Here is a 17019-nt window from a genome sequence, read left to right on the forward strand (position 1 = left end):
ACGTCTACTTCGGGTGTAGTACAAATTACGCTGTGCTTACAAGTACTCCGTAGGAAGAGCTGCCCCCAGTCTAAATGCTTATCTCGTGTTTCTCGTTTTACAATCAAATGCGAAAGCCGGAGTCCCGATTTGTCTTCCTTCAATCCTCGAGTGTAATCCCCTCACCTTGTGACTCAAGCAAGAAAATCGGCTGCAAAATTACTACGGGAGAAGAAAACTATTTTCCGGATCTGATGAATGACCCAGCCTAAGACTGCGTGAAGCAGACATGGTTCGGACAACAATTGCATGTGCCCGGTGTAGGTTAGTATACCGTTTCGGATACGCTTTCCGGATTCACTGTCTTTGTCTTCTAAGCGCTGCCTCAACAATTCAGATCATACAGTGTTTCAAGAATGTTCAACTGACCATTACAAAGAAAGGCTAAGATCAAATGTGTCCATAACGGCTCCCCGCCGTGCCAAAGCTGCATAAAGGAGGGCTCGGCAAGAGTTATCCATACTTGCACGCTTACACGTCCCGTCATCAAGCGGAAGAAATTACCAGCCGCGTATGTAGCGCATCCATTCTAAGAGTAAAAGAAAATAAAAGTATCTAACTAGTAGGAATGAAACCGCCGGTAGTCACGAGCCTTCTACCGGTATACCTGAACGTGGCTCGGCCGAACATCACGCTACACCTATCCCTCGAATAGAGAGGACAAGAAGTCCTTCTTCAAATCTCCACGAGGAAATAGGCCATAAAGAAAGACCGAATGGCCAACAAAAGGATTTCGTACACCGCGTTGCCAAAGCGGCAAACGTATTTGTGATACAATTTCCAGAGCTAAACTTTCTGCATCTTCCCAGTTTCTTACAGGATTTAAAACACCTAGATGACCATGCAGTTGACAACGTGGGTCAACAAGAGTCTGACAACCATTTAGCTAAACTAAAAGGTCTGTGCTTCGCTCTTTTGGCTCTCTGTGCTCAATGGTGCGAGGATAAAGATTCCACAGAGCACTATATATCGTCCGCAAGGTCCAGCTTATCGGCGGTCGACCATCCAGACGTTTTCACAGTGCAGACACTCTTGGTCATAGCCATGTATGAGTGGGGATGTGGTAGGACATATAAGGCATGGGCAGATAGTGGTAAGTTTTGCCAACTGTTGACTCTCCTGTCTTCTGCATAACTGTGGAAGAAACTGATTCTAGCTTTGATGCTCAGACCTGTTACAGGAATGGCTATAAGATCCGCTCAGCTACTCAGTGCCCTTCCAAAGCAACGCGACATTACAGAACTGCAGAGTGAAGTCCTGAACCGCACATTTTGGGCTTGCTTTGTCATGGACAGACTCGTCTTCTGTGGAAAACCTCAGCCACTAGCTCTGCCCCTTCGTTCAGTGGATGTACACTGGCCTATTGGACAGCGAGACTTTGCATTCGGCCAAACGACATCTCGTATCTACCCAAACGTTGAGCATGGCAGAATCATTGATCATGCCAAGTATCATGACCTGGACAGAGTATATAACCTTATTGTTCAAGGATATGATGTTTGGTCCAAGATCCTGCAGTGGATAGCCGGTGGTGGCCGTCGACGACCGTCTACTCGCCAGCAAATAGTATGCCCGTGGGAGCCTGGCTCCATCTGGCTTTCTCTATATGATGAATTGCAGGAGTGGCGGGGCAGGCATGAAATTAGTATCCGATTTCCAGATACAGCGTTAGAAGTTCATGCAAGTCTTGGACAGGCACACTCTTTCGCATATCTGAATCTGATATACCATCTCTGGTAATGTCCTTCTCTGCATTCTGTCTGTCAAATCTTCTAATTATGGAAGGTAGCCGGTTATTTCTGGGACGTGAATACATCCCTTTCCTTCCGACGCCGACGTCCCAACCTTCAGGGCCGGTAGATCCACCACTTTTGGCGCAGGAGGCGCCTTCAGGATGGTGGGAAGAAAGATCATATGAGCTGTTCGCATCTTCCGCACACATAACCGATATTCTTCGCCGATTAGATGCTGCAGCGACGCCCTTTTTTACGCCCTTTTCAGGCTTCTGCGCCTTCTCAGCCGCAACTATGAATGCATACGTCTTGTACTTCCCCCGAATGAACCTGGGCCGAAGTACGACAGCTGCGGCAGACTTCAACGCCGACAGAGCGTATCTTGACCGATTTCGTACACAGTGGGCAATAGGAGCTCGTTGGTGGACGGCCATAGAGACTATCCAGCGTCTATTGGAACGGGCCGGCCGTGACCAGACCAAATTTATTGGCAAGACTCGAACAGATTTTTTAGCGTTAGAGGCGATCATAAATCACAGTGCATCCAGCTTCCCTTCCGAGGAGGAAACTGATACTCATATAGAGCCTCGAGATCATCTGAGAGATCTACCAGTAACCCCTAGGTCTAATAGTGTCAACGAAGGGCTTGCGACTCTTGCCGGAAACCACTCTGTTTCAGAAGTGATGAGCGTTCGAAACTCGACCCAGTTTCAGCAGCAGATACAACCACAAGTTGACACAATGTTATACTATGATGGGAATGGCAATGAATGGAATGCCATCTGGCCTTTGTGGGAGGATCAAATAGGCGTCTCTTTTGCACCGGAACATGCTCCGTGGGATTACGCTGCGAATTCAGCGTCAATGTTGTGATGCTGATCATTCAGCTGCGTTATTCAATCGGCCATGTATAGAGACTTCTGTGGTTACAACTCTATTATAACTTCATGATATACTCCTGCCTTAATATACCCCTCTTGGTCCTAATCTAGGTCGTTAGGCTGCCACTTCTCCTCTCATTGCACTGTCGTAGTGTAATTCCACCTCATGATAAGCGCGCCGAACTGTCGAGATGATAATGCCGAGCTCATCGTCTGAGATATTGAACGGTGGGGCAAGAAGAATATGATCTCCAACAACACCATCCAATGTTCCCACACAGGGATATGCCGCCACACCCAAGTCGAACGCCATTTGATGGATCTGGGTCCCAAATCCAACTGACGCCTCAAATGGAGTTTTCGTTTTCTTATCCTTGACAAACTCAAGCGCCCAGAACAGGCCGCGGCCACGGACATCGCCCACATACTTGCAACATCCGAACTCAGCACGCAGACGCTGTCCAAATTTGGTGCCCAAGTCAGCGCATCTGGATACCAGCCCGTCCCGTCGGATAATTTTCTGTACAGCGAGTGCTGATGAACATGCTGTCGGATGCGCCTGGAACGTGTGTCCATGGTTGAACACAGATGTACCTTGACGTAGAGTGTTGACGATTCTGTCGTTAACTAGCATGGCTGCAAGAGGCACGTATCCGCCACCCAATCCTTTGCCAATGGTAACGATGTCAGGTAGGACGCCACCATCTTCTTGTTCAAAAGCGAAATATGATCCCGTGCGGCCCACACCACACATAACCTCGTCAAAATGCAGCAAGATACCATACTTGTCGCAGAGAGAACGAACTCCACTAAAGTAACCCTTGGGCGCGGTCACACAGCCAGATGTTGCACCGACTACCGGCTCAGCTCTGAAGTTGTGAGGATCGTTAGACATGAAAGATGTATGGAGATTTAAAGAGCAAACTCACATGAAGGAGATAATCTTTTCAGGTCCAATTTCCAAGAAATGTGCCTCCAGCTCATGGATTAATCGCTCTGTATATTCCTCTTCTGTCTCATTGCTGTGGCGATAATGATACTCAAATGCGGGATTGACAAATGTTACATTCGGCAGAAGAACGTCTTCATAAGGTACTCGGCGTCCCAGAACCGATGATATGGACATGGAACCAAATGTGTTCCCATGGTATGCCTGTCGGCGCGAGACGTAATGCTGTCGCTGTAGTTCGCCCCGTTCAAAGAAGTACTGCCGCGCGATCTTCATAGCTGATTCGTTTGCCTCACTGCCACTACCGACAAAAAAGGCCCTAGTTAAGCCGTGAGCGAAGCAACTGTCCTTACCATCGACATAAGTGCCACATTCGAGAATAAATTTGGCTAAGTCTTCAGCTGCCGTTGTTGTATACGCGCCTGTGTGGATATAGCTTGTTCGTTGCATCTGAGCTGCAGTGGCTGCGATTACTTCGGCATTGCCATGACCAATAACAGCTACGGCTGCTCCTCCACAGGCATCGAGAATAGGGCGGCCATCGGCGAGATAGAGGTAACTGCCATCGGCATGATCAACCAAATGAGGGCGAGTAACTAGTGATCGATGGAGCAAGGCAGGGGCGTCTCCGTCGTCAACAGGGGAGGAGGAGGTAGTCGTCGCTGTCTGCTTCAGATTTTGCGGTGATGGAAGAGATAGGACATATGGTGTCTCTTCTAACGTCATAGAGATTGGAATAGAGCAACTCATAGATGCAGTAGCCATTGGAGTAAGTGTTGAAAGAATTTGTTGTATTGCAAACAAAGAGCAAGAGTCTCAGTCAAAGAAATTGACTGTCTCGAGACAATAGAATTATCACGTCCTCTCCGATTTGACTAAAATCATCGGCCATGGCATTTATAGGTACGAAATGCACAAATAAGTTTAGTCATCTCATTAACATGGAAGTATGGGTTGCTATACACCACATCGTCAATTACACGCGACAGTCCATCTCCATAATTTAAACTACAGCGAGCGAGCGATATGGGTCTAAGCATTCCAAAGCCGAAACGCGAGATGCGAAAAGAGTTCGTGGACAACATGCCTAATATGAAACTTGAACTACTTTTAACCATTTGACTATGAACCCATCAATATCCAATAAAGAAATACTACATGTATACAAAACATTACTTTTGTTCCACAATACCCATCTCGCCAATCCACCACCTCATACGGCATCACCCAACCGCACAAGGAAAAGTGGCACTACAGCCACCGCGTTGAATACCCCTGCAATCCAAAACTTTTTCCCTAGAGAATTGAACCCATGAGGATGAATCTGAGATGGTGGCAGGCGAACTCCTGGCTGGTACTTGAATATTAAGGTGTAAAACAGACCCCCAATATTGCCGCCAGCACCAACAATGCCTGCAACAGCGCCGATGTTCTTCGGCCGCAGATGGCCGTAGATTGAGTAACAGGCGCCGTTGGCTGCAAAGCCAGTTATGGCAATGAACACAATAAAACCAATGACACCACCAATAGTTGCATGGTTCTTGTTGATATAGACTCCTAGGCCGATCATGGCAATTCCTTGTGAGAGAGCTGTACCAAGGAGCCAGTACATCTTAGCGCGCAGTCCAAATCGAGCATAGAGAATGTCTGATATAATTCCACCCATCGGCCGAGCAAACAGATTCATCAGACCGTACGTTGATGCTGCATAGGCGGCATCTGAGATGGTAAATGAATCGCTGGCAAACAAACTAAAAATTAAACCAGGGAGAGCCGCGTCCATTGCTGTCTCGAGACCAAAAGTGAGTAAATAGCACATAGCGCACGCCCAGACGCGGAGATCGATGAGGATAGCGAGCAGCGCTGCCATCGTCAGCGGCTCAGAATGTGCATTTTCAACACTGACTCGGGTGACGTGCTCGTCAGATGTTGCATTCAGTGGTTTGGGGTTGGTGGAATTTGGAGTAAGTTCGTTGCCAGAATCCACAATTATGTGTTCTTGAGTGGCAGCTCCTTGAAGTCCGAGTCCATTTTGTTTCCCTTTGCCTTCCTCCATGACAGTGGTCTGGATTTTTCGGCGAGCTGACCATTTGCCACCCGGTTGGTCTTTTCCGAATATTAAAATGATGACGGCGACAAGGATAAGGCATGGTACGGGAACCGTAACAAAGCAGAGACGCCACGTAATGTGGGAACTTAAACCGGCCTTAATGTATCGCTGGTATAGCCCGATCATCACAGCAACAGTCACACCTCCACCTAGGTTACCCCAGCCACCCGAAAATGCGTTTGCTGTACCAACAATAGATTTATCGAAAAAGGTAGTTGTATATGCCTGGGTTGGAACAAAGGTGCCTCCAAGGATAGAGATGAAAAATCGCACCGCCTCTAGGCCTTGAATATTCGTTACCAACGCCGCCAAGCCGGATGGGATTGCACCCAGAATGAGTAAAGCAGCCAGCACTTTTCGAGGACCGAATTTATCACAAGCTGGGCCAGCAATAAGACGCACGAGGGCTGTGCCACCGAGAGAAGCTAGGTTGGAGTTGGTAACTTGATCTTGGGTAAGGTTGAGATCCGTCTTCACAGCCTCAGGAACAAGCGGAGAAAAGGCAAACCAAGAAAGAAAGGCCACAAAAAATCCCAGAGTGGCGAGCCAGAATGCTTGGGAGTAGGAATCGTCCCATACCCGAAAAAGAGGAAACGTAAGACTTTTTCCATTTAAAGGGTTGATTTCAGCTCTTCGCCAAAGTGATGACCACCGGAACTTATGGTCACCGCCTGATGTGCTTTGCCACTCTTTCCCCTTCTCTGTTGTTATTCGGCCGTTAACAGAATCACCAGTGGTGTCGATACCGTTGTGTTGCGAAAAGGATGCGCTGCGATGGGATCCACTGGTAATGGATGGTGATTGGTTGTTGGTGATTTGATATGTCTTCTTGTCATCTTGAATGGTAGACTGCGATGTGCTGGAGGCAATGTTTGCCTCCATATCCAAAGTCCGTGACATGTCTCCCTTCCGTTCTGTATTATAAAGAGATAAGGAGCAATCTTGAGATCCAGTCTATAGGTTGAAGAGATTGAGGGTCCGCGAGAGCTTTTTGTTGATATATCTTATTTCTCGTTCTTGATGCTGTCACATCGGAGTTGTTAATACTGTGAAACTCTTCAAGTAGGATATAGAGACTAACCTTGCTTTTGATAGAAGAGATATTGCAGTTCTTCACAAGAGCTTCAATTATTATGCGAGTAGAAGAGTGAATTAGGGATACACAGTATTTGCTCTTACTCAGAATTGACAATATTCTCATTCTATTCCATCGTCGACTTAAATATCCTATATTATACATCATAATGGCAAACGCAGGCCTGTGATATCGTATTGCATACATCGTAGGAGGCCCATCTAAGATACAACTCAAAGGCAGATAAGAGCCTAGAATAGCACATGAGTGCTTATCGCTTATTGATACAGAGAAAGTCCAACCGGAGATGCAAAATTCAACTCTAACACGTACAGCCCTCACTAGGGGTAGTAACATAGTACCCTTTTTACCAGGGGCAAAGGCTAAGACACCTCCATCACGGCATATCTACATGGTTGTAAAAATCTCCGATCCTCCTCACACCTGCTTGACACGTTATCGAGGGTATGAGTCTCTAACTCCCCGGCAATATTTACCCTGAATGTTCCGGGATCATCACAGGGAGGGGTGAAGAGCAGGTTATAGCAGCACTGATAAGAGAACATACGGTGATAGGCTAGTGAGGGGGTTGAACAACAAATCCATGCCGGCTTAGGAGAGCTAAGTCGTAGTAGTGGTAGTGGAAATTTGTGCTGATAAGTAAGTTCCTTCCCGTAGAGCAGAGATAAGAAGAGCCAAGAACCAACAAAGAGGTGAGTAGTGCTGATATTTTAGTTTTCATGGCCAGTATCACTAGAAGATTACTTAGTCTCAGAGTCATCCATACACAGCTTGACAGCCATCGGTGGGATTGCACCCGACCGTAATGAAGCGCTACAGTAAACACAATATTAAGGAGCAGTTATTGAGCCGATGTTGTTCTAATGGGCGTTTTCATTCACGATTACAAGAAGTGCCAATATTATAGCAGAGATGAATCCCGCATTAATACGATAGTAAAGTACAGAAAAATGCCCTGAACAGACGAGATACCGCAAGTTCATGGTCAGTCAGCATTTCTACCAATCAAGTGCGCCGCTACCACCACAAACTTTAATTGGGGTTGCCAGAGCCGCACTTGACAGCGGATCTATCATCTTGCCGAGTGGAAGCGGCTCTACAATCTCAACCGCTTGATCTGAATCCTTCACTAAGAGCCTCAGCTCTTCACCTGCTTTTCGTAGCATCCACTTTGTTGTTGATAGTACTGCATCGAGTGCTTCAGTAGGAGGAAGATAGAGAAGTACAGCCTCGTTCTCCTCGTCTGCCTTGGCTTCAAAAGTCATAATAGAGTAGTTGGTGTCCGAGCAGCTTCCACCGCCCTCAGCGGGATTGGGATTCAACAAGTAATTCCTCTTGTGTAATGGACAGGATACATACTCTCGGCCTTGCTCATCCTCACCCACGAGGCCGTCTGCTAACACAAATGCTTTCTTATGAGGACACATATTTTGTGATGCGCGTAGACCGCGGCCAGGTATGTTCCACACAGCCAACTGAACTTCGCCATATTTGACAGCTACTGACGTTGGCGCATCACTCTGGCGGTCCAGGTTGGAAAGTTTGCAGATAGATCGCCATTCCCACTTGGCATCTTTAGCAATGTCTAACAGACTGAAGTGAAGGGGTGAACTGTCCTCAGGCCAGTCCACGGGGCGTTCCTGTGCCCGCTCAGTGATCTTCTCTGATACGATCTGAGTTTCATCTGTGTTGGCGAACTGTTTGAATGCTTTGCGTCGCTCTGGATTGTTCACAACATTGGTCCATTCACAGTGGTATGAACCAACAAGTATTTCCATTTCCTTTTCCAAGTCGGCACATATGCCAAGCTTGTCGTCAACAATAACCTCTTTCAGGCCCTTGAGACCGCCAGGGTACTTTTCAATCCAGCGAGCTGTCCTCTCAAGCTTATCGGCTGATTGAATGTAAAAAATAAGGAAGCGATCAAGGATTTTAATCGCTTCTCGTCGGGTAACATCCTCAACGAGCAGTTCAGCGTGGCGAGGTTTTGCGCCACCATTACCGCCTACGAAGATGTTCCATCCCTTCGGCGTCGCGATGAGGCCAAAGTCTTTACCTTGTGCTTCGGCGCATTCACGAACGCATCCGGATACACCGCCCTTGAATTTATGAGGAGCCCGCAGGCCCTTGTAGCGATTCTCGACTTCAGCAGCAAGGCCGACCGAATCGCCGACTCCAAATCGGCACCAGGTATTGCCTACACATGATTTGACTGTGCGAAGTGCCTTGCCGTAAGCATGACCGCTCTCAAAGCCAGCATTGATGAGCAATTCCCAAATTTGGGGCAGATCTTGCTTCTTTGCACCAAACATGTCGATGCGCTGGCCACCTGTGATCTTGGTATATAATCCGAACTTTTCCGCGACTTCTCCAATGACCTTGAGTCCTGCTGGTGTAATCTCACCAGCGGGGAGACGTGGAACCACTGAATAAGTACCATCACGCTGCACATTGGCGAGGTATCGATCATTTGTATCTTGCGTTTGGCGCAGTGAAGGTTTCATGATATTCTCGTTGTATAACGAGCTAAGGATTGATCCAACCGCCGGCTTACAAACTTCACAGCCAAGGCCGCCAGCCTTTTTACCGACGGCTTCCATCACTGCGGTAAATTTTTTGAGTTTCCTAAATTTGATGATTTGGTATAGTTCCTGGCGCGAGTAGGCAAAATCCTTGCAGAGATGGTTTGAGATTTCAACACCAGCGTCCTTGAGTGCTTTGTTGAAGATGCTAGTAGCCAAAGGCACACAACCTCCGCATCCCATTCCGCACTTTGTTGAAGATTTCATCTCTCCAAAAGAACGAATACCACCAGTCTTGACGCACTCCACAATGTCGCCTTTGCTAACATTGTGGCAGCTGCAGACCTGAGCATCATGGGGCAGATCGTCACCTTCTTCTTCTCCCTCCTTTGCGGCGCCAATGATGAATTCGGCTGGAGGCTTTTCGATGGGTTTGCCTGTATTACACAGGCCAACGAGTTTGACATAGTCTTTTACGTCGCCGACCATCATGCCTCCGAGGATGTATTTGCCGTCTGCCGTGAAGATGTATTTCTTGTAAACGTCCGAGAAAGGATCCCGATATGTCAATGCTTTGACTTTTTTCTTTATTTCTTCCGGAGTCGGAGGCGTTGCTTGAGCCTTGCGAGCTGCATGAGCACTGATTGCGCCCGGCAGTGGTCTGCTGATCTTTCCCTGATCCGCAAAGAAATCGCCAAAGGAAGCGACATCAACTCCCATTAACTTGAGTTTGGTGCTGATGTTGGGAGCTTTCAACTCTCTCATGCTGTGGTAGGGTCCTTCCGTCAAGTTAAACGCCAGGACCTCAGCCATCTCGACACCGGGAGCGATTAAACCAAATGTTTCGTCGAGAAAGTTGGCACACTCTCCAATAGCATAGATGTGAGGCAAGTTGGTCTGAAGGTGATTATCGATAACAAATCCACCACCTCGGCTGGCTACAGATATGGGAGTACTTGCGGCGAGATCATCGCGAGGTTTAATCCCGACAGCAAACACAACCATGTCAACTTCGTAGTTTTGGTCCGGCAGCCCATCTTTACCCTCAAGAAGGAGGCCAGCGAGTCTCTCATCATCGTTCCATAAGAGATTTCGCACTCGAACTTGAAGCAGAACTTCAACACCAAGAGACTTGACTTTTTCCAGTACCAGTGTTCCACCTTCTTGATCAAGCTGACGACTAAGTACCCAGCGGTTTCGCTCTACCAGTACAACTTGATCTACTTCTTCAAGATCAAGGAGAGCCTTGGCCGCTTCCAATCCAAGGAGACCGCCGCCAATGACGGCTGCTTTGCGAATGCGACGCCCAATGACGTTGGGCGCATTTACTGCATACCCAATGATATCATCAAGATCCTTGATCGTTCTGTATACAAAAGCGCCACTGGTATTCTGAAATTGTTGCAGTGAGATGTATGGCGGCAGAGCCGCATTAGAACCGGTGGCAAGGATGCACTCGTCATATTGGAAATGCAACCCCTTGGCGGTTTTGAGAGATTTGGCGTTGTTGTCAATCGAAACGACGGGATCCGATGTATGATAGGTGAGTTTTCCCTCGGCATGTGATGAATACCATTGCAGCGGGTTAAGGTAAAGACTCTCGGTAGAGCGGTTCGTAAAGTATTGTGTGAGGCCAACACGATTATATGCGATGTGAGGCTCCTCGCCGAAAACAGTCACCTCCCACTCATCTCGGCCGCTGTCGATATCGTACTTGAGAAGCTTTTCGATAAAGGCAATGCCAACCATGCCAAGCCCGACAACAGCAGCACGCTTCTTAGGCCGTTGCAGAAGGGCCTCTGACCCTGGGCGGGTGGCGCGAACGACTCCATTCATTTTATTTCTTTAGGACGGGAATCTCTGGAGAAAGCATGACACCTATTCAGAAGTCGAATATACTGCCCTGGCAAGGTGAGTAGTTTTATTGAAAAGCGTGGGCATGACATCTCCCTCTCCTCCAGCAACGAGGCATTCGAGACAACGCAAACTTCCTTGTCGTGGGGGACACAAAGGCAACATGAGCACTCCGAGGACTTGTGTTGCACAAGTTGTGTATGACAGATTAGAATCCTTCTTCCGTACACAGTAGCATTATAAGCTTTGTCCGTCAATCTCCTCGGAAGAGTTTTGAGTTCATCATTTATCTCTACTAGATAGGTGTCCAATGTCAGATAAACTAAGATACAACATCCCGCCGGAGCAAGTAGATCATCACTAATAGACAATAGATTGGAGATAGCAGTCGTAATTGATGATAGTATAGGTAGGGTTGCAGTGATAATGATGCACATAGCGCGCGTTTGATGAGATCTCTATTGTTATCTCTTGCTTAGGCTGGATCATGATATTCACTTATCTATTTGTCGTCTGGCTAGATTCCATTACACTTTGGCATATTAACTGCATGAGCTGCCGCGCTAGTAGTTCCGCGGAGAAACCCAATCTAGATAGCGATTTAGCAAGAGTATGGGGTATGCTTGTCCGTACTCCCAAGTTGTCTGGCAAAGGCTCCATCCGTTTATCTGGGCTGGCCGTTGTTAACAGGAGGCGAATGGGAAACTACCAAAATAAGCAAGCAACTTGCTGGGACGTTATCGCTGGACTCTTATTGGCCATAGCCCTACCGGGGAAAGTTGGGTCGATGGAAACCTCTAGGGTGGGCTTAGTTGAAGCTTTAGCCGAAATAGTCCACGGAGAATGCGAATCGTAAGGGTGTCAGCAATATGGGTATTATTGACTCTCGCGTTTTAGGTGGCATGATTGCAATATCGTCTATACGGTAGGATAATGGGATGAAGTCAGTAAATTCTCAAAGTTTAGCCAAAATAATACTACTATCATTGTCAATCTTTAGGTCATCATGAATTCCTGTGTGCTTCCTCCTCTTGCAACTACCAATTTATGATTCATATGGTGATTCTCTCGCCGTCTGACACTCTGATACTGTCATTTATCTCTTTAAGAGATCCGTTAAACTCTATTTATCATTGAGAGAATTTTTATTGAGAATTAGGCCATACCAAATTCCCTTTTGTTTATTGCAGTACAAAAAATATGGCAACGGATCAGTTGGTATCAGACTCTCGCTCTGAGAGTGGAGAGGACTGGTCTTCGTCACTACCCTCATCTCCTGAATCATCGGCGCCAACAACACCACAATCACATAGTCCACGCTTAACGGCAAAACTACAAGCAGTCCAAATTGTCCATGATGCTCCGTTACACTCTTCTACGGCAGACAACGACGACAATTCGCGCCCTCCTATCCCGAAAACCGAACCTATTCAACCACTCTCCACCGATTCTCAAACGCCTGACCATTGGATTGCACGAGATGATCGGATGATTCGACTGACTGGAAAACATCCCTGTAATGTCGAGGCTCCTTTGTCTGCATTGTTCAAAGCTGGGTTCCTTACTCCTCAGAACCTATTCTATGTTCGAAGTCATGGAGATACACCACGAATCAGCTTGAAGCAAGCACAAGACTGGAAACTCCGAATCCATGGACTTGTTGAGGAGGAATTGGAATTCTCGATTCAGGATCTGAAAGAAAAGTTCCCGGTTGTCACGCTGCCCGTGACGCTCGTCTGTGCTGGTAACCGCCGGAAGGAGCAAAATATGGTAGTGAAGGGGCTAGGATTCAATTGGGGTGCCGCTGGTGTATCTACTGGCCTTTTTACTGGTGTATACTTGGCCGATATTCTCGCCTATTGCAAACCGAAAAACCCTCTTCTCTCCGCCTATCCCTCTTATGACAAGCCTGTCCCCGGACGAGCCCGTCACGTCATCTTTGAAGGTGCTGATGAGCTTCCGAAAGGAAAGTACGGCACATCTCAGAGGCTCAGCTGGGCATTGGACCGTAGCAAGAGCATGCTGATATCTTGGGGCCTCAACGGCGAGGATCTTTCTCCGGATCACGGTTATCCTCTTAGATTGGTTGTCCCAGGTCAGATTGGTGGACGTATGGTGAAATGGCTACAACGAATAGAAGTTTCCGACCGTGAGAGTCAGCATCACTTGCACTTCTTTGACAACAAGCTTCTTCCCACCACAGTGACAGCAGATCAAGCAAGGAATGAAGACAAATGGTGGTACGATCCCAAATACATCATCAATGAGCTGAATGTGAACGCGGCAGTTTGTTCACCAGCCCACAATGACACACTACAAGTGGCATCTGATGCCTCTATGACGCAGACAATTACAGTAGAGGGATACGCGTACACGGGGGGCGGACGACGTATAACTCGAGTAGAGGCGACACTCGACGATGGAGACACTTGGAAGCTCTGTGACATAACTTACCCAGAGGATCTATACCGAAGTTACCCGATTGAACACCATCCTTACTTTGGCAAGCTTGATTTGAGCACGACAGATATGAGTTTTTCCTGGTGCTTCTGGAAAGTTGAGATTGACGTCAAGTCACTGCTAGCAATTCGAGATGTTGGGTTCATTATGGTGCGAGCAATGGATGAAGCGTTAAGCATCATGCCACGGGACATGTATTGGAATGCTACTTCTATGATGAATTCGTGGTGGTTTCGAGTCGCTGTCCACGGGGAGAACAACGGCCAGAACCTTCGATTTGAACATCCTACCGTGCCTGGCAACGCAAGTGGGGGTTGGATGCAGCGTATGAAGGAAGCGGGGATGAACCCAAAGTTCCCTCGTCTAGGAGAAAACAGCCCAACTTCCAGCGCCATCGTCGGAGAGTCGAGTAAGCCCCAGGGGCCCCAGGCGGACGAAGATGCCAAGAGCGTGATGATAAACCCGGACAAAGCGTCAGTGCTTGTTACTGCGGCCGAGCTGGCGGATCACGCCGACGGCGAAGGTCCATCGCCTTGGTTTGTTGTTGAAGGCCACGTATATGATTCCACAGGTTTTCTTTCGGCTCACCCTGGCGGAGAACAGTCCATTCGCTTAGCAGCTGGAGAGGATGCTACAGAAGACTTCATGGCCATTCACTCCATGGATGCCAAGAAGATGTTGAGAGATTACCACATTGGTAAGCTGGAACAACCTTCAGAATCATCAGGATCCGCAATGGCAATCCCTCAGACTCAAGATGATCCATCCAAGCCATTTTTGGAACCCAAGGTGTGGAAGAAAGTTCTTCTGGTACAAAAGAGAGAGGTCTCTCATGACTCACGAATCTTTCGTTTCGCCCTGCCTCATGAAGATCAACCACTCGGTCTGCCAGTGGGGCAGCACGTGTATCTTCGGATAAAGAAGTTTGACAAGACAACCGGTAAAACGGAGATTGTGCAGCGAGCATATACTCCATATAGCGGCAGTACCCAGTGTGGTTTCATCGATCTTCTCATCAAAGTGTACTTTCCATCAAACGAGTTATCGCACAAGGGTACGCCTTTTGCAGGAGGACAAATGACCATGCTACTCGAAAATATGGGAGTAAACACAAATACTAGTGAGTTCACGGTGGAATTGAAGGGTCCCATCGGCCATTTTACATACATCGGTGATAGTCGGGTGCAATGGAAGCCGAACAATTCTATTCGCAATATCAAGAGGCTTGCCATGATTGCCGGCGGCAGTGGTATTACCCCAATGTGGACCACATTAAAGGCCATTGCAGACGAGTACTCGGCTTGCGCGTCGTCTGAACTGGTCAACCGAGTCGAGGTATGGCTCATCTATGCCAATCGGGAGGAAGAAGACATTCTCATTCGCGAAGAGCTCAATCAGCTGTCGCATGTGATGAAGGGAAATTTCCACATGTGGCATGTTCTGAGTTCCAAGAAACTGAATGCAGACTGGAAGATGGGACGAGGGCATGTTGGATTAGAGTGTCTCCAACAGCACCTCCCTTCAGCACCTTCTACACCCACTGATGCAGATCTTGAGGATACGCTGGCGCTAGTTTGCGGACCCCCGGCTATGGAGGCAAATGTTTCTTCTGCGTTACAAAAGCTTGGATGGCGCCTAGAAAAGAACGTCGTGTTTTTTTAATATATCTTTCAAAGTTCCTTCGTTTTTGATCAGGATAGACTCATCGAACTGCATTCCCATCACCATCGCGTCTTTATGACTGATTTGTGAAATGCCAAAAAAATAAGTAGAGCCAGGGTATGTTATGAACATCACCTCGGCACATCTAATAGTCCGCCATATTAGTAACGTTAGCGGCAGTCATGTCTTACCCGTGAGTTCGGCGTAATATACCATTAGAAGTTCCGAAGTCTGAATCACAACTGGGAGGCTTTCTTGACGTGTTTCGGCCATGAAGCCCAACATCAACTATAATCATAATTACAACACGATTATAGGGGTCACAAAATCAGCCTTCTATCGCCAATAGACTTCCGTCAGTTTTCATAGCATGAGCTTTTATGAAGTCGCAATGAACATGATTTGATGGGTTTAGCCATTACATCTCATGGTTTTATTAATATACTGTCATACTTTGCATGGTCTTCATAGCCCGGCATATCTCTTCAGGCTTTTTTTCCCGACGGCTTATTTCGCACCACACGGCCTTGTATTTAATTTTATTAGAAAAAGCTCACTTAATTCTTTTTGATGACTTTACTTAACATTCATACTGGGAGGCGATATAATTCAGTTTCAAAGTTGTTGTATAGGGTATCCTAGCAACTACATTGCCGGGTAAAGCCGCGCGTATGAGTTTTGTGTATCGCCTAAACGGGAGATGAGCGCTTTGAGATAGCACAAAGTTACTAGTTGCCTACGCTTGTAGTGAAGTAACATGTGCTAAAAAAAGGTTTACAAATGGTTGAAATCTCTTCTGCAGATTCTCGCCGAACTTTTCTGTCTGAAGAATTTACAAATCACCCGGAGGGTAAAGAGCTTCCCAAATGGGCTACGTGGTTGTAGATCTGCATCTACCAGTCCAGATCCAGCTGCCTAGCTTGGCGCTTGGGAACAAATCGGTGCCATTCACTCAGGGGTGAATCTTTCTCCGGAGTTGCCCGTCCACAGGTAACCTTTGTCATGTTATAGTACAACTTAGTGCAATGCAAATGCTGAAGAACCATGTTAACGGGACAACTCTACTGGTCGTTCTGTAATCACGTGTGCAAATCATTACGTTCTAAGGAAAGAGAGAAGAAAGAATGAAATAATGTAACGTTGGAGCGCACAGGCTGACAACAGTTTCACTCACAATCACAATAATTGTGTTGAGCAAGACTTAAATCTTACTCGACACGGACCTATTTGTCTGCCAGACAACGTATGAGAATCAAGTTCCTGAGACACATTTCATGTTGAGGTAATATATGTAGATGTATGTTTCTGGATAGGGAATCTTTGTCCGATAGAATACATGCATGTTTACGACGGAGAACTACACTCTGTCTGCGTGTATAGCTTCTGATGTCGCAAGTGCACGCCTTGCTCGTAATCCATTAGCCTTTCCATCTTCTCCTACCATGCAACGTCTGACTGTTCCGCATATTCGCAGTTCGTGGCAATGCTCCAGACAAGGAATATACAATTTGTGCCAAGGGTGCCTATTCCCAATATGTTGCTTACATGGGGCGGCGGCCGTCAAGTGCCGATCACAGCCCTAAATAGGACGGGGCTTCACGATGCCACGAAATGGGAATGCCGAAGATACGGAGATTTCGCCCAGAGCTGCTTAATGCGACACTGAGTGTTACCTACGCAATTGTGGCCAATAGAGTACCCGGAGCCGAAATA

The 17019-nt window shown here is 47.3% G+C and overlaps 5 protein-coding genes across 5 annotated transcripts; 2 read left to right on the forward strand and 3 right to left on the reverse strand.

Moving 5' to 3' along the window:
- Positions 1–268: 268 nt before the first annotated feature.
- On the forward strand, positions 269–2707 carry M431DRAFT_553327 (hypothetical protein; the record flags this gene model as incomplete). Its single annotated transcript, XM_024921384.1, has 5 exons — positions 269–303; positions 419–554; positions 631–1132; positions 1220–1775; positions 1829–2707. The coding sequence occupies 5 exons, from the start codon at positions 269–271 to the stop codon at positions 2643–2645; spliced, it is 2046 nt and encodes a 681-aa protein (XP_024774076.1). The 3' UTR covers positions 2646–2707.
- A 61-nt stretch (positions 2708–2768) lies between these two features.
- Positions 2769–4328, reverse strand: M431DRAFT_5082 (hypothetical protein; the record flags this gene model as incomplete). Its single annotated transcript, XM_024919080.1, has 2 exons — positions 2769–3522; positions 3583–4328. 2 exons carry the CDS (start codon positions 4326–4328, stop codon positions 2769–2771), a joined length of 1500 nt encoding a protein of 499 aa, XP_024774077.1.
- Positions 4329–4582: 254 nt separating this feature from the next.
- Positions 4583–6951, reverse strand: M431DRAFT_142220 (hypothetical protein). Its single transcript, XM_024912636.1, has 2 exons — positions 6794–6951; positions 4583–6735 (listed from the first exon to the last, which is right to left on the reverse strand). The coding sequence occupies exon 2, from the start codon at positions 6610–6612 to the stop codon at positions 4816–4818; it is 1797 nt and encodes a 598-aa protein (XP_024774078.1). The 5' UTR covers positions 6613–6735; positions 6794–6951; the 3' UTR covers positions 4583–4815.
- Positions 6952–7515: 564 nt separating this feature from the next.
- Positions 7516–11401, reverse strand: M431DRAFT_507858 (hypothetical protein). The gene has a single exon (XM_024919028.1). The coding sequence runs from the start codon at positions 11164–11166 to the stop codon at positions 7807–7809; it is 3360 nt and encodes a 1119-aa protein (XP_024774079.1). The 5' UTR covers positions 11167–11401; the 3' UTR covers positions 7516–7806.
- Positions 11402–12174: 773 nt separating this feature from the next.
- M431DRAFT_507859 (hypothetical protein) lies at positions 12175–15367 on the forward strand. The gene has a single exon (XM_024919029.1). It carries the CDS (start codon positions 12385–12387, stop codon positions 15304–15306), a length of 2922 nt encoding a protein of 973 aa, XP_024774080.1. The 5' UTR covers positions 12175–12384; the 3' UTR covers positions 15307–15367.
- The last annotated feature ends 1652 nt before the right edge of the window (positions 15368–17019 follow it).

Source organism: Trichoderma harzianum (assembly GCF_003025095.1).
Source record: "Trichoderma harzianum CBS 226.95 unplaced genomic scaffold M431scaffold_6, whole genome shotgun sequence".
Taxonomy (NCBI): Eukaryota; Fungi; Ascomycota; class Sordariomycetes; order Hypocreales; family Hypocreaceae; genus Trichoderma; species Trichoderma harzianum.

What these genes read in the sequence shown, in the direction of transcription:
- M431DRAFT_507858 (XM_024919028.1), bottom strand. Translation starts at nt 11,166, where the DNA reads ATGAATGGAGTCGTTCGCGCCACCCGCCCAGGGTCAGAGGCCCTTCTG.
- M431DRAFT_142220 (XM_024912636.1), bottom strand. Translation starts at nt 6,612, where the DNA reads ATGTCACGGACTTTGGATATGGAGGCAAACATTGCCTCCAGCACATCG.
- M431DRAFT_507859 (XM_024919029.1), top strand. Translation starts at nt 12,385, where the DNA reads ATGGCAACGGATCAGTTGGTATCAGACTCTCGCTCTGAGAGTGGAGAG.